The following is a 15150-nucleotide window of genomic DNA, read 5'->3' as shown; positions in this document are numbered from 1 at the left end:
GTTTCTGTGGCCTCCTGTGGATTTACCCTGGCATGTCCATGGCTGTCTCATGCAGGGGTCCCCAGAGCTGGAGGCAATATTCCAGGTGGAATTACAAGAGCAGAACTCATGGGAAACATCCCCCTCAGGCTGCTGTCCTTGTCCCTACACAACTTGTAGTGCAGCCCAGGAGATCTTTCACCCCAGGAGGAAGGGGTGCCTCTGTTTTGCTTTCATCAGCTCACATGGGTGACTTGAAGCAGTGTCTAACCTCAAGCTGCTGTCTGAGCAAAGAGGAATGGAAACAGGGACATTCCCAGTCTGGGCCTGGGACAGAGGGATGGCCCAGCAAGGAGGAGAACACCAAAGGGAGCTGAGTGCTGTGCAAATGAATTGCAAAGCCTCTCAGGACTACCTAGCACCCGTGTTCTAAGATAAGCAGGGATGACACACCGAGCATGGAGCGTGTGAGGAAGCGAGGAGGATGTGGCACACAGCACAGCTCCCCCCAGTCCTAGCTGGTGGCTCAGTTTCAGCTTTTAATTTTAGCAACTGATTTAGGGCCGTTCAGCTCCACGCAGTTTTGTTGTTCCTTTAAAATCCCTGGGACTGAAGCGTCCGACTCCATCGCGGGGAGATGGAGAGGATGGCTGCCTCCAGCTGGAAGGAAGGTGTGGGGGAGTTGTGTTGTCTGGCATGTGAGGACAGGGCTGCTGGGTCGCCCGGGGGTCTCCCCACACTCTCCAGGTGCCAGCTGACTTGCTGGCAGTGCCCAGAGCAGCCCCAGTGCCAGCAGCACAGGCAAGGGGAGCCTTGTGGCAGTGAGGCTGTGGTGGTGCCCTGGTGGCTGGAGGGATGCTGGTGAGCCCCCCCAACAGGCAGCAATCCCCAGCGATGGTCACAAGCCCCCTGTGTGTTTGCACCCTCCATCTATTCCCTCTTCAGGTGTGGCAGCATAATAAACAGAAGGGACTGAGCCCAGCTGCCTATGGAAAAGCTCCTCATGTGGTTGGTGTTGCTCCAGTGTCACAGCAGGATGTGGATGGAACCAGCTCCATGTGCCCTTATGCTTCCCTGCAATGGCAGCAGCACATCCTCTCACAACAGGAGCAAGGGTGAGCGGCAGTTCCAGGCACATTGTGCCAAAATGAAGTTTAGACAATCCCTGTGAACAACCCACAGCTTCTCCCTGAGTCTGGCCCTCCTGGGCATGTGTCCTTTGGCCCCTCTGGAAAGTTGTTCTCTCGACTGGCTCTGTGCAGAGAGCAGTCAATGCTGAGGCTGGACCCTGCACTGTCAGCACTGTTGGCTTTCCCAGTGCCTCTGGGCAGGTGGCCAGGAGGGCAGCTCAGGGCTGCCTGGTTCTCCTAAGGGAGAAGAGGGTTTTTATCTGATGGGTGACCAGCTGCTTGCTCCCCATGGTTTTTCCAGTCCTGGCTGGGGTTTAACAGGCACGTTTTTCACGTGTTGCAGGCAGAAGGTGCTCTGGCAGGGATGGGTGACAGGCACAAGCAATAGCTGTGTACCTATGGCACACAAGTGGCTGGACTCTGCAGTGGAGCCAGGAGCTGCTGGGCAGCATGAACAGCTCAGCCTCCAGCTCTGCTCCAGCAGGAAGCTTAGTGGTGGCATGAAAAACCTCTCCTCAACTGCTCCTACAGCATCAGTCCTGAAACAGGGACTCAGCGGGCTGGTGTGACTTAACCATCACCTTGTAAGTTATTCCAGGAGGTCACAGTAAGGAGTCAAGGGTGACAGAAAGCTTGTGGGGTGAAGTGGGGTGAGGACAGCAGCTGCCTCCCCACTGCCTTCCTGGCAGCACTAGAAGTGTTGTGGGTTCAGCTGCAGCCTGATTGCCAGTGTGCCCGTGCGTGGCAAGGATCCAGAGAGCATCCACAAGGCTCATTTGTGGTCTCCTAACAAGATGAATTCTTGCAGCAGTGGGAGATGAAGCAAATCCAGTTGGTGACATTTGAATTCCTGAGCAGTTGAACCTGGCAGAGTGACAAAGACAGTCCCTGCAGTGCCCCAGCTCATCTTCTGCTTCCCAGCAGGTGCTGAGGGCCATGGTGTGACACGAGCACCCTGCCACCTCCTTCTGCCTTTGCACAATTCCGCTGGGATTTTAATGACTGCAGGTCATGTCTTGGACACCTTGTCATGTCCTCTGTAGCCCTGGGACTGCTCTTGTGCTCACCCAGGAAAGTGGGGGCATCTTCCCCCTGGGAGGCTGTGCCCAAGCCATATCATGAGTACACATTGTGACCTTATGGACAAGTAGGGGGAGGAAGATTTGTGCTGACGAATAGCTGCCACCTCCTGCTGCTGGGGAAGGTCTCCCAAAACTCTGGCCATTGCATAATCCTGTCCTTTCTGATGCATGAGGCATGGGGATGCTCCATTCCTAGCAGGATGAGAGTGACCTGGAGGAAATCCTGCAGTCAGTACGTGGTGGGAGGTGATATGGAACCCGAGGTTAAAGATTGGGCGAGGTGCTGTTCCATCTGGGAAAGAGGAGTGCAAGAGTCTTCCCTTACGTAACGCCTTGCTCCCGAGAAGGTGGTGAGCAGCACCCCACCACGTTCCTCAGATGGGCTGAGAGGGAGTTGGCTTCATGGGAAGCATGGGTCTGATGTGGCAGGAATATGCTGGAGCTGCTCTTCTGTCAGAACTGAACTTGTGGACTCTGGATGCATTTGTGTGTGTAGATGGGCTGTATGGATTATGTGCAATGAATCCCCTGTTTCAGGTGCCATGGGGAGGGTCCTGCATAGAAATCAGCCCTGAATGCTGCTGCACTGCTGCCTCTGTCTTTGCTGGCCATAGGAAGGGAGAGCTCCTGGCAGAGGCTGAGGAGGGAGGTGGCACTGCACGACCTTGCAAAGGGACAAGTCCTCTTTCCTGCCCCACTTACTGGTCCTGTTGTCACAGCCAGCAGCCTGACACTGACAGTGTCCCACTGTTCAGCTCTCGCTGAGCTCCTCCACCCGTGTGAGACTGCATTGGATGTGACTGGAGGGCTCTGCCTTGCAAACTCCACATTCCCCTTACTGCTCCATCTGTTGGCTTGGTGGCACAGCCAGCCAGGGGCTCCCTTCTCTGTGGCAGTGCTATACTGCCTGTTGAGCCTTTCTGTTGTTTTGCCATGTTGTTGAGCCTTTGCTAATTCGCTCTCTTCCCACACCTTTGCCTTTGAGCTCTGCTCTCCAGTCTCTCTGGGTTGTTTCTTTTCATTGCAGTGTCTCTCTCCATGGGGATAATCCCAAACTCACTGTGTCACCAGCCTCTTTTGCACTTTGCTGCACTATTTGTGCCTGGCCTCTGCCTGCTTCCTAATCTCCTTTGGTATGATCACAAGGCTGATCTCCCACCCCCTTTAGATGATCCCCTTATCCATTTCCACTGTCATGGCTCCCCACCTCATTGCTCATTTCTCAAGCATTTATGCAGCCTCATCCAGGCTGGACAGGACAGCATCCCCAGCTGCAACATCCCTGCTCCTCCTTGGGGACATTGTCCTCTCCCGAGCCCACCTGCCAGTGCTGAGCTCTGCAGCAGCCCTGCCAGAGGCTGGGTTTCTCTGGGAAGAAGCGTAGAAGCAGAGGCCAGCTCACTAGCCTGGCTTCCAGATTAATTTGTACAGACATAAACTAGCAGCCCCAGGCTCTGGTTTCCCTCCATTTCATTTTGGGAAAAACCCTGGATGAACTGAGAAGAAATCAAGTATTGTAGCTGTCCCTAATGAGGCAGGCATGGGTATTGACAGTGAGTGTCCAGCCACTTTGGCATGGTCCCACCATGGTCCCCAGCCATGGGCTTTGGGCTGGACCCCTGGGCTCTTCTGGCTTCAGGGACACAGAGCTGCTCCTGGCAGGGTGGAACATCCTTGTCTTTCTTATAGGATAATCTTGAGTGTGAAGCAGCATTCGGCTCAAGAGCCAGTCCTGCTCTTCATTTGTGTGCACATTTTTATTCCTTAAAGCACCAAGATTCCCACATTTTGTATGGGCAGAGAGGGTGTTGTTTTTGTTTTGGGGGTGCCACTTCTATGTCTGTATAGTTGGAAGTTGTAGCAGCCTAGAGTAGATTGTATGGAGAGGATATGTCCCAGATCCACTCTTTTGGAACCTTAGGAGGGGCTTTGGAAAGTCACCTTGGGATGTTTTGAAGGCCAGACTGGAGCCCTGAGGATTTGGACTGGTTGGAGATCTCACATGAAGTTAATGAAGGTCTCTTTGCTCTAAGACCCTTTGAGTTGTCCTTGTCTGCATGAAGTGGTGGAGGGCCAGCTGGATTTGTCCAAAAAACCCTGCAAATCCTGGAGGTACCTATCTCTGGTGTGTGTTGCAGTAACCTAAAATAGGGAACTGAGCTGGAGGTTGGTGGATGGGCTTGTGGTTGGCAGAGCAAGGGGCAGAGCGGCGGGGAGGGCTCTTGTCTGCCTTGGTGCTGAAAAAGCAGGAGTGATATGAGCCGCCTCTGCTCTGCTGCTAAAAACAACCCAGCTTGTTGTTATTTAATGCAGTTTTGATCTGCAGGCCCCAGTGTTTCACCTGCCTGCAAGTGGGAACTCCAAACTCCAAGTGCCTTGGAAGCCCGCCTGCGTCCCTGCGTGTCCCTGCAGCATGGGATGGGAAATGTGGTTCCTCCTCGGCTGGAGGAGGCACTGCTGGAATTCAGGCTAGAAGGCATTGGGATGGGACAGGTGAAGCTTCTCTTGGGGTTGTGTTTCTGCCACTGAGGTGTTTCTGGGTAAACTGGGCCTCTGCAGTGCCAGATCCTGCAGGCTTTCCCAGGAAGATGGACCCAAAAACTGCTCCTGTGGGATTTCTGCCTGTATTTCTTGTACAGCATCCTGGCAGCATGGAGGTGGCTCTTCAGGTGGTACAGCAGCCAGCACTGGGGAGAGGGTCAGTGTTGGCTCATGTCTGTTGTGGATCCTGCCTGGTGCCACCATTAGTCTGGGAAATAAATTATTCTTAAATCACATTGGTCCATCCCCAGGGCTGAAAGGAGTCAGGTTTTTGTAAGGTCATGATTGATGTGTCCATAGAGCTCATTCTTGGTGTGGGGCCAGCTCTGGCAACAGAGAGCCCCAGAGGGATGTGGACCCTGCTGGAGGATGTGCAAACAAGCCACACCAGCAGGCCATGACAGAGGAGAATAGTTGAGACAGAGAGGAAAATCACTGGGTCAAGGAAGAAGAAGAGGATAATCAGGGCAAGAGGGAGGAAGAGAATAGCTGGGGCAGGGAGGAGGAGGAGCAGGAGGAGGATGATAACCAAGGTGGTTGCAGGGTTAAATAAAAGCTGTCAGTGATTTGAAAAGGGGAAAGAAAGAAAAAGAAAACCCGCTAAAGAGACACTCTCCTTTCTCACCCGGCTTGTAATCAGCCGCCCCCTCTGCCAGCGAGCAGCTGGCGGGCGGGCGGGCAAGGAGGGGGTGGCAGGAGGGTCCAGCTGCTCCTCGCCTGTCCCCAGCACCCCAGGAGTCCCCAGAGCCCCGGCTCAGCACGGGCTGCACAGCCAGGGGACATGCCTCTGTCACGGGGCCCTGACAGGCTGGGGTCTTGAGGGGCACTGCCAGGGGGGGTGGGGTGATGAAAAGGAGGAGGGGGACTTGTCTGAAATGCCAGGGATTCATCTCCCACTCCCCCTGCCCTCGTGGTTCTTAAAGGAGCTGCTTGAGCTGTCGGCTCTGGATTATACTAATTAGCAGAGAAGTGCCTGTTCATGGGGCTGTGCTGTTTGTGGGGCTGTGCTGCCAGCAGGAACTGGAGATCTGGCAGGTCTGTGTGAAGCAGCTGCCTGGCTCCCCAAAACCTCTCACTCCAGCCCAAAATAAGCACATCAAAACCAAGGCTGAGCTGGGGGTTCTTCAGCATCTCCTCCTGGAGCCCAGCTGGCTGCTTACCTTCTGGGCCAAACCTGCCTGCCCTGGGGCTGCTGTGGTAGGGAAAGCAGCATCATGGTTTGGGATGGCACCTTCTGCTCCTCCCTAGTCCTCCACACCTGTGGGCAAAGAGGATCAGGCTGACCTGGCCGTGCTGGCAGGTGGGGGAGCTGCTGGGGTGGGGGGTGAGGACACATCCCTGCCCATGGCTACTTTGTGTCTTCCAGGAGAGGAAGCTGTGTGCCCACCCCCGGATCGAGATCTACAAGCAGGACCGCATCTACTTCGTGTGTCCCCTTGCCCGCCAAGGAGACTTCTATGTGCCTGAAATGAAAGAGCTGGAGAGGAAGAGCAGGGCTGCTGCAGCTGTGGCTGAAGACGCCCAGACAGACATCACAGGTATCCATGGCTTTGCACAGGCTCCATCTTCATCAGCCCTCACAGAGGTGGGGTCCTGGTATCCCCAGTCCTGCTGCCTGGGCAGAGGGGGACTGGCCTGTGCCCACCTGGTACCCAGCCGGAGTCTCAGCACACCTCTCCCCCTCACCCTGTGCCTCTCCCCCTCAGCCCAAGGATCTGAGATGGCATCCCCTGAGATGTCATGGCATGCCTTGGGGAGCACCCAGGAGCCCTTGCAGTTTTGGGTTAAGCCACTGGCCCACTGTTGTCAGCACAGAGCTGGATCTCACAGTTTTTAGTTGCAGCTGGGCTTGTTTTTCTCTTTGTCATATACATCTTCCTTGATCTCATCTTCATCTGTTACATGTTGGGATTGCAGAGAGCTTAAATACCAGGTTGCTGTAGCTCGTGGTGGAGTTGCCTGAGAGCATCTGCTCAGCAAGATTTGTTGGAGCCTGGATGTATTCATACAGGAAGGGACCACAATGGCTGTAGGCGCAGAACAGCAGTGCTATAGTAACCCAAAATGCTAGTTGCCTTCAGCAGCCCACATGCTCCCGTGCCTGCAAGATGTAGGAGCTGGCTGTCCAAGCATTCCCAGGCACTGGACAGCACATCTGAGCTGGCTGCTGGCAGGGGCCTCCCCCCTGCCCCACGGGTTGCCCATGCTTGTGTAATGGGCATGAAAAAACCATGAGGGCTGTGCTCGCCTCACAGGCACTTGGGTCATTTGCTTCAACACATCTTCAGGTTTGGGTCGCTTTAATTCTTAATCACATAAAAGCAAGCCTGGGAATTGCTTTCTGGGAGCTGTGTCCATTTAGTGTTGCAATGAGGAGTCTAATTGGAGCTGTTTCCCAGCCCTTCCAGGGCCCCTGTTAGCACGGTGCTCACTTGTCTGCCTTGTGTTGGGGTTCTTCTCTTTGTCTGCCTTGTGTTGGGGCAGCACCAGCCCTGCTTGGGCCGAGAGAGGTGCCCCAAAGCCCACTCACTCTGACAGCTTCCCCTTGGTTTTGGAGAGGGATGGCAGGATCCATGGGAGCAAAAGCAGCTCGAGGGTGGTGCCTCCATAGCTGTGTGTGCTCATGTGCTCTGCTCAGGGGGTGCAAGATCCCAGAGCACAGCCAGGGGTGCTCGGAGCAGCCGCTGCCCTGTGGCTGCCTCACTGCTTTCCCTGGGGTGCCACTGCCAGCATGCCCACAGTGGGGGAGTCCTCTGCCCTGCTGGAAGAAGGACTAGGAAGGTCTTCCCAGTTTTAGAAGGCAAATTACACTGGACTTTCTCACTCTGGGCCAGGCTCCCCAGCAGCAGCTCTGGGCCAGCTCCTCCACCATCCCTTCCCTTCCAGGCCCATAGATGAACTTTTGTCAGTGCAATCTGATGCAGTGCCATCTGCTGAGTCTGCACAAAACCAATTTCAAATAATAATACCTGTGAGGTTGGCTCTGCCTGCAACACTAAAGAGTTGGGCTTGGATGTTGCACTGTGATTGTCACTGGCACAGTGGCAGAACCACATCTGATGGGATGCCACATCCTTGCTCTGGCTGAGCATACAGCAAGCCTATGGGTGGCTTGTGCAGCTCCTGCCTGAAGGCTTTGGTGGTCCCAGAAGATTACACCTTATGGAATGAGACTGATCCTTCCTTCCCAACAATTTTATGTGCCGGGATCTGTGCAACCACCTCTGAGTTGGAGAAAGAGAATCCTCTTTTCCCATCCTTTTTTAGCCTTCCTCCCTGGGCAGTCCCTCTAGAAGCAAGCTCCAGTTAGTCACAGCCCCTTCAACAGGCATGATGGACATGACATCTTGATAACAGATCCCAGGATGTCTAGGACAGTTTTCAAGCTTTCCTCTGCCAACTGGAGGGTGGGCACAGCAATGTCACCACCTGCCTGTCAGCATGATCTCTGCTCAACCCCATTTGGGTTATTTCTTGATCCTTCTCAGGTTTGAATGGATGTTTCAAATGGTCCTGCTCTGCTGGAGGCTCAGAAAGTGCTCCTGGGACAGTGGGGGCAGGTGGCAATCCCTGACGGTGGCTGTCAGATCCTCTGGCTGTGCCAGAGCTGCACAAATCCAGGTGTAGATCTTTGATACCCAGTTGTGCCTCAATGGATAAGTGGAGACTGGGAAGGTTCTGAGCCTCATTTCCTCTCCCAAAGGCAGCTGAGGCTGCTCTGTGCACAGAAGCTTTGGGCTGTGTGTCCTCATGTGGTAGCAAAAGAAGCCTCCTCTTTCCCCCTCCCAAAATACTGAGATAAGAGCATTGAGTGTGATTTCAGCATGGACATTATGTTGAGTAACACTCTGTGTGAACACACCACTGGTCACTCACAGCTCAAGAAACTCCCCACCAGCAGCTGGATTATGCTTTCTTTGAATTAAAGACTTGAGAAGTTCCAAGTGGAAGGTGTTGCCATTTCTCCTCACCTGTCACTGTGGCTGGTGCCAGACGCTACCAAGCGACCTGAAAGTGTAAGAAAAGCTTGGATTTGTTTTCTCAAGCCTCCTGACCTTGGAGCTCATCTCTCTGTTTAGGCTGTCACCTGCTGTCCTTGCTCCTGAGCTCACCCTGGGAGGTGCTGGTGCCTGTGGCTGTGGGCAAGTGGCACAAAGGCTGTGGGACATGGTCTGGGCTCTCTGCTTTCTGTGCTGCTCTGCACAGAGCAGGGTGCTGGCAGCTCTGCTGAGGACAGACACGCTCAACACACAGGGAAGGGGCCGGGGGCTGTGGCTGCCTCTGAACCAGTTCCGTCCCTTCTTCGCCATGGTCAGGGTCGTTGGAAAGACAGGAAGGTTTTAGGAAGGCGGCTGATGGGTCTGCAGGGCGCCAGTGTCAATCAGGATCAGTTGTTTTGTGCTTAATTGTTTTCTGGGGCGGGTCCTCGCTGCCGGCTCCCTCCCAGCGGCGCTCTGCAGTGACCCCGCTGCTGTGCCTGGAAGGTGGAAGCAAACAAAAGCAGCCTCTCCACACGGGCTGGCTGGCATGAACACAGATGGTTCCCGAGCATGTGGCTCTGCCCAGAACCTCAGGTGCTCATTTTCATGGAGCAGAGTCTGTCCCACAGCATTCAGGTACAACTGATGGCATCACACGCTGAGCTCCAGTGCCACGGAGGAGCAACTTTCCTGGTGTGTTCTGCCTCATCCTTGCTTGCTTCCATCCTTCAAAGAGCCCTGCCTGTTCCTGCCCGACTCTACATCCTGGGAAGGGCCCCAGTCCCTCTCCTGGTGGCCTGTGGGTGAGCTTCAGCAGTCATGGATGAGCTGTGCCCCCTGGGAGCACGCTGTATTCAGGGGTGATGAATATTTGATGGAATGAGGGGAAGGAAAGGGCCCAGGAGCACCAGGAGTTCTGCTCAGGCATCAGAGTGGCACAGGGTGGTGCAGGAGGAGAGCCTGCCCTCATTCTGGATTTGGGAATGTCAGTGCCTGGTGTGGCACAGGGCTGAGCTGTCTGGGGAGGCAGCTCCCCACCAGGCTCGTTGGCAGTGTGGGGTGAGTGGTTCCCATTGCACCCATCCCTGGCTGGCCTCTTGGAGTTGGCTGCTTGATATCCCTTCTTCCTGGCTTTTGGGGGACTCCTTAACACCCTATCATGGTTCACCCCAGGCTGTGCCTCTATTTCCCAAAGGAAAAATCCTGGGTTCCATGTTCCTGCTGAGTGAGAGTGCAGTGGGATGGCTGTGCCATCCTTGAGGGAGCAAGGTCAAGGGTGAGTTTCAATGGATGGCTGCTGCCTCACAATGTGCCAGGGGGAAAAGGCATGCTGGATCAGGGTGCTGGACTGGTTCCTGGTGTAAGGACCAGCCTTGGGAAGGTGGATGCAAGGAATGGATCATGGGAGTACCAGACAAGGTGTGTGGGAGGATGGACAAGTGGGTGGAAGGGTGTGCCTGTGAGATGAGGGCTGCATCCCTGCTTGCCCTCCCACAGGGCTTTGGTTGCCCTCTCAGAGACCCTTGCACTGCCTTCCTGGCCTCCCTGTCAGGACAGCTGGGTGTTCCTGCCACATTCCCCTGTCAGAGCTGACCCCACATGGTCCCTGGCAGCAGCAGCTCTGTTGCCCTGCCCACCCCAGACATTTATCCTGGCCAGGCTGAGTGGCCATGCCAGAGCCACCCTTTTCCTGTGCAGAGGAGAGCAAGGCTGCTGAACTGGGCAGATTTGCCAGCTGAGGCTGCTCGACCATGATCAGAAGTGACAGAGCAGTGACAAAGTGCCTGGCTGAAGGGAAACAGGACTCGATTTATTGTCACCCTTGGAGCAAGGGAGAGGAAGGTGGCTATGAGAGCAAGGACAGCAGTGCTTTCCCACAGTGGTGGCTTGGAGCAGTGTGTAGGTCAGCTTCATCCCTGTCTTCTTCCTGAGCTGCTCCTCCTCAGGAGCTTCTTTGCTTTGTGTCATGGGGTTTCATGACTGCTTCTGAGCCAAAATGTTCCCTGGGGTGCCAGGGGAGAGGTGCTGAGCAGGAAGGGCACTGCTTGGGGGGCTGGTGTCACTCCTGTCCCCTGGGATCTTAGAGGGACACAAGATGGCCACACATGACATGAGCTGTCATGAAGCCATGGTGGGAACATGTCCATGTCACCTCAGGCCACCAATTTGGCCAAATCAGATTATTTCTTCTTTTCAGATGACCACTAAAGACCTTGCAAGCCCTGATTTGTCTTCAAGGCTCAGGGTCTTCATCTCCCTTTCATCCCCCACAGCTCTCAGTTTTCCCAGAGACTCCCTGCTGACCCAGTGCCCTGCTGAGGTCCTGTCAGGTGGGACAGGACAGCATCTCCCACCTTTCTGCTGCCCACTCAGTGGCTGCTGTCCCCTTCAGCAAGCGCCTCACTGCAGCGTGCACAACATCCTTTTTAACTTAGAGTAAATGTAGTTTCCATGTCGAGCTGCTCCCTGATGCTGCAGCAAAGGCACTGTGTGTTAGTGGGCAGTGGTTTGTTTCCTCCTTTCCATGGGAGGGGTCACCTGGCATTGCCTGGGGAGGGGCCGAGGGCTCGGTTTGCCAGCTGCCCAAAGTGTTGCCGAGTGGAGGCTCAGGTTCCTTTCCAGGATGAAGCCAAGATGCCATCCAGGTGGGATGAAGCAGTGGGTGCACTGTGGATCTTTTCTGGCTGCCCCTCATCCTGCTGCCACTGCTGGGTCCTGGGAGCAGCCGTCACTCAGGCGCAGGGCCGTGGGATGATGATGCTGCTGCTCAGGAGGCAGAGTTCTGCCATTTACAAGCAGCTCTGCTGGCAGCTGCCCAGGCTGGGAAGAAAAACAGCACAGAAAAAGGATTTAAGGATGTTTGGAAGGAAAGTTCCCTCCTTGGTGAATCTCCTTCAGGAGATCAGTGGCTGCCACACAGCTGCAGGAGAGCAAGCAGCCCAGCCTTGGGCAGCCTGGCTGCAGGAGCTGGAGGAGGCTGGGAATGCCTGTGGAAACCCAAGGCAGCCCCATCCCAGCAGCTGGGGATGGAGCTGCACCAGCAGGAGACAATGTGGAGAAGAGGGCTCTCCTCTCCCACCGAGGATGGTGATGACTGCAGAGAGGCTCCCCTTTGCCACTTCCCAGCCCTGTTGGTGGCAAGCCCCAGTCCTCCAGGAGTGCTGCTGCTGAGTGGGGCTCCTCCTGGTTTCCCTCCTGCTGTGGGGCATGATCCTCAGCAGGGGTGGTCAGTCCAGCATGGGTGGAGGTGCTGGGAAGTGACAGAGCCTGGCACTCACTTCCCACTGATACAAGGCAGGCAGGGAGGAGATAGAGCAGGGAGGGCCATGATGGAAGAGCCTGGCCAGCGTTTGCAGACATATCATAATTAACAATGAGGATCTGTGATGTCATAATAAACCACATGGATCTGTGATGTCATAGTTAACAATAATTAATGTTTAACAGGAGAGTTTTGTCTCCTGGCCGGTTGCTCTGGCAACAGCACCGAGCTGCTGGTCTCAATCTGACACGTTCCTCTCCTTGTGGACTCCTTAATTGTATTGTCGATGGAGCTAATGAGGCAGGGATCTGGGGAGGAGGGGCTGGGCCAAGGGGGCCACCTGGGCAGGCAGGGACAGCCCTGGGGGGCCTGGTCATAGAGGGGATGTGGCTGGCAGCCAGGTCATGTGGAGAAGCACAGAATGAGCTGGGAAGGCTCCTCCTATCCTTTGGTACCCCGAGACCTGCCTGCTGCTCCCCTGCCTGTCTTCACACTGCTGCCAGAGCTGCCAGCTGTGGGGGAGCCATGGAGGGAGTGGGAGCAGCCTGTCAAGTGCTGAAGGCACCAGGATGCCCTGGCATGAGGCTGGACATCCATACCTGCTTCTGACAGCAGAACATCTGAGGATTTGCACTTGTAGCACCATCCCCTTGAGTGCTTCAACAGTGCTGCAGCTCCACATCACCCTCACAGCACAGAGTCCTTCCAGCTCTTTGTCTCATTCACCAGAGACAGGCATGCATTCTCCCCAAGAAAGGGCTTAGAGGTCTTTGTTGTGTGCACGGGGAGCAGCTGTGGGGCCATGGTGTGGCCAGGTCAGGGTATGGCTGGAAGATGGTGCTTGTTTGGGGATTCCTGATTTCAGGGAGCAGTTTGAGCTCAGCCCGTGGTTGACCTGGTCACATCTCAATGGCACAGGAGGTGACAGGAGGTAGGAGCTGGTCCCTGATATCTCAGAGGCTTCTGGTGGCTTTGAAGGCTGTGGCCCCCATCCCCACTGCCTCCTTCCCACAGCATTCACTCTTCCCCATTCTCTCTCCATCCCAGGGGTTGACACCATGAGCGAGACGAGCTCCATCAGCGTGGAGGCCACAACTGACAGCAGGGACACCTCGGTGGCCACGTCCATCCTGCTGCCCTTGGCAGGCAGCCGCGGCCGGGAGGAGGCGGACACGCGCAGCGAGCACAGCTACAGCGAGTCGGGAGCCAGCGGCTCCTCCTTCGAGGAGCTGGACCTGGAGGCTGCCGGCGACGGGGAGGGAGCCCCGGGGCTGCTGCCTGACGTGGGCAGCCAGGAGCTCACAGACAAGTGGACCAAGGAGCCCATTGCTGCTGAGAGAGGAGAGGAGTGAACAGAGACCCGGCTGCCTCACCTCCCACCGGGGTCTGAGTTACTGGGAACCAGTTGCCTTTCCCACCTCTTTCCTCTCCAGCCAAGAGATTTTGGCTGCTGATTCCCCCCAGGACCTGCTCTCCCTCTTTGCAGAAAGGGTGTTTGACTGTTTTTGGGGGTGCTGGGAGGTGTTGGGGGGGATTTCTGTGGTGCTTGGTGGCGCAGGGTTAGGTGCAGGCTGGGGGGACAGTGACAAATGTATTTGCTCTGTGTGTGTGTCCAGGCACATGGCAGGATCCTTGCAGGTGTCTGGGGATGGTGGTGGATGTCAGAGATGTCCCCCCTCATCTCTGCTGGTGCCCCTCTCACCCACAGCTTCTCTCTGCTGCACCACCACGTTTTCTAGCACCAAAGAGCTGTGAGTTGGGTCAGTTGGGTTTGTTCCCCTCTTCTCTTCCCCTTGCTGAACAATGGAAACATCCCGTGTAAATGTGGTCCTCCTGGCACTGCCACAGGCGCTTTGGGATCTGTAATAAAGTGGATGCTTTTCCTCACTGGTGGCTGGTGCATTGCTGACTTGTCCTTTGGCCAATTGTGCCATCCTGTCCCATGGTGGGGAGTGGGCTGTGGATGGGAGCTGCCCCCACAGCCCTCAGCTGAGACCAAGAGCTGCCCAGGGGTTCTGCATCCCTGCTGCTCAGGCTTTCTGCCTGCCTGAGCAACCCCGCTGGGCATGGGGTCTGTGTCCAGCTTGTGCAGGCTGCAGGGGAAGGGGGGAAGGAAGGGTCCCAGCTGCTGTGCTGAGCTGGGCAGAGCTGGAGGGAGGTGGCATCCCCACTCCTCCTGGGAACCTGTGGAGAGTAAAACCAGTATAAAGCCAGATATAAAGCTGCTGCTGGGCCTCCTCCTCCTGGTGGCAGGGGACACCAGGCTGCCTGCACTGTGCCTCCCTGACATCCCATCTGTTTGTCCTGCTGCTGTGGAATGCAGGCAGGGAGGGCTGCCTGTGGTGGTCCCTGTTCCCTGTCTCTCAGCTTGGGACAAGGGGACAGCCTGGACATCATGGTCACGGTGCCACAGGGCAATGCCAGGTGCCAGAGCACCTGCTGAGTGCCCTTGGTGCCTCCAGCAGCCCAGGGATTGTTTCCTGGTGGCCAAACGTGGCAGCCCAAAACGGGGGCTTGGGGTGGGGGTGTCAGGGCCAGAGGAGGTCTGACTGTCTCTCCATGGTGGGAATGTGTCCTCCCTGGCTTGGAAAGGTCATGATTAGTCCTCAGCCAGTGATTGACATGAGATTGTTCATAAATATTTTGTGCTCTGAGTGATAAAATATTAAACTCCTCCAGCCCACATGGAAAAATATTGCTCTTCCCGGTGTTTATCTTTGTTGCTGGTTATTACAAAACTGCCAAGCCCCCTGAAATATTTATGCTTGGCTGAGGCTCCCAGGGGATTGGAGCCAGGCAGTGGATGGATACTGACGGTGCTTGTCCCCTAACCCCACTCAAGCTGGGCACCAGGGGGCTTTGCCATCATTTTGGAGCAGCAGCCAGTGCCAAGGTGTGTGTGAGGCTGGAGCCAGGACCCACCTGCTGGGGGAAAATGGGACCACGGCACTGCCACATCCCTTGGCACAGCACAGCTCCAGTCCTCCTCGTCACCTTGTCCACCCCAGCCTGCAGTGGTGAGCTCCCCCAGCCCAGGCACCCTCCTCTCCCCAGTGTCCCACGCCGTCTGTGCCAACAGTCTTGAAAGGACAGGGGCAGTGGGGTCTGGGGTCCTTGCCATGGATGTTCTGAGTTATCCCTCCCCAAACCAGGATTCCCGGGGGAAGGGAGTCCAG

The 15150-nt window shown here is 55.8% G+C and overlaps 1 protein-coding gene across 1 annotated transcript in view; it reads left to right on the top strand.

The window, feature by feature from the left end:
• Positions 1 to 13861, top strand: part of TEX264 (testis expressed 264, ER-phagy receptor) — a 39410-nt gene extending 25549 nt beyond the window's left edge. Inside the window, exons 5-6 of the mRNA XM_054640215.2 lie at positions 6099 to 6270; positions 13022 to 13861. Coding sequence (XP_054496190.1) covers positions 6099 to 6270; positions 13022 to 13326 — 477 coding nt within the window. The 3' untranslated portion in view covers positions 13327 to 13861. The remainder of the gene's footprint in view (positions 1 to 6098; positions 6271 to 13021) is intronic.
• The last annotated feature ends 1289 nt before the right edge of the window (positions 13862 to 15150 follow it).

The sequence above is a fragment of the Agelaius phoeniceus genome, chromosome 11 (genome assembly GCF_051311805.1).
Source record: "Agelaius phoeniceus isolate bAgePho1 chromosome 11, bAgePho1.hap1, whole genome shotgun sequence".
NCBI lineage: Eukaryota > Metazoa > Chordata > Aves > Passeriformes > Icteridae > Agelaius > Agelaius phoeniceus.
This window is presented reverse-complemented; position numbering and strand designations above follow the sequence as displayed.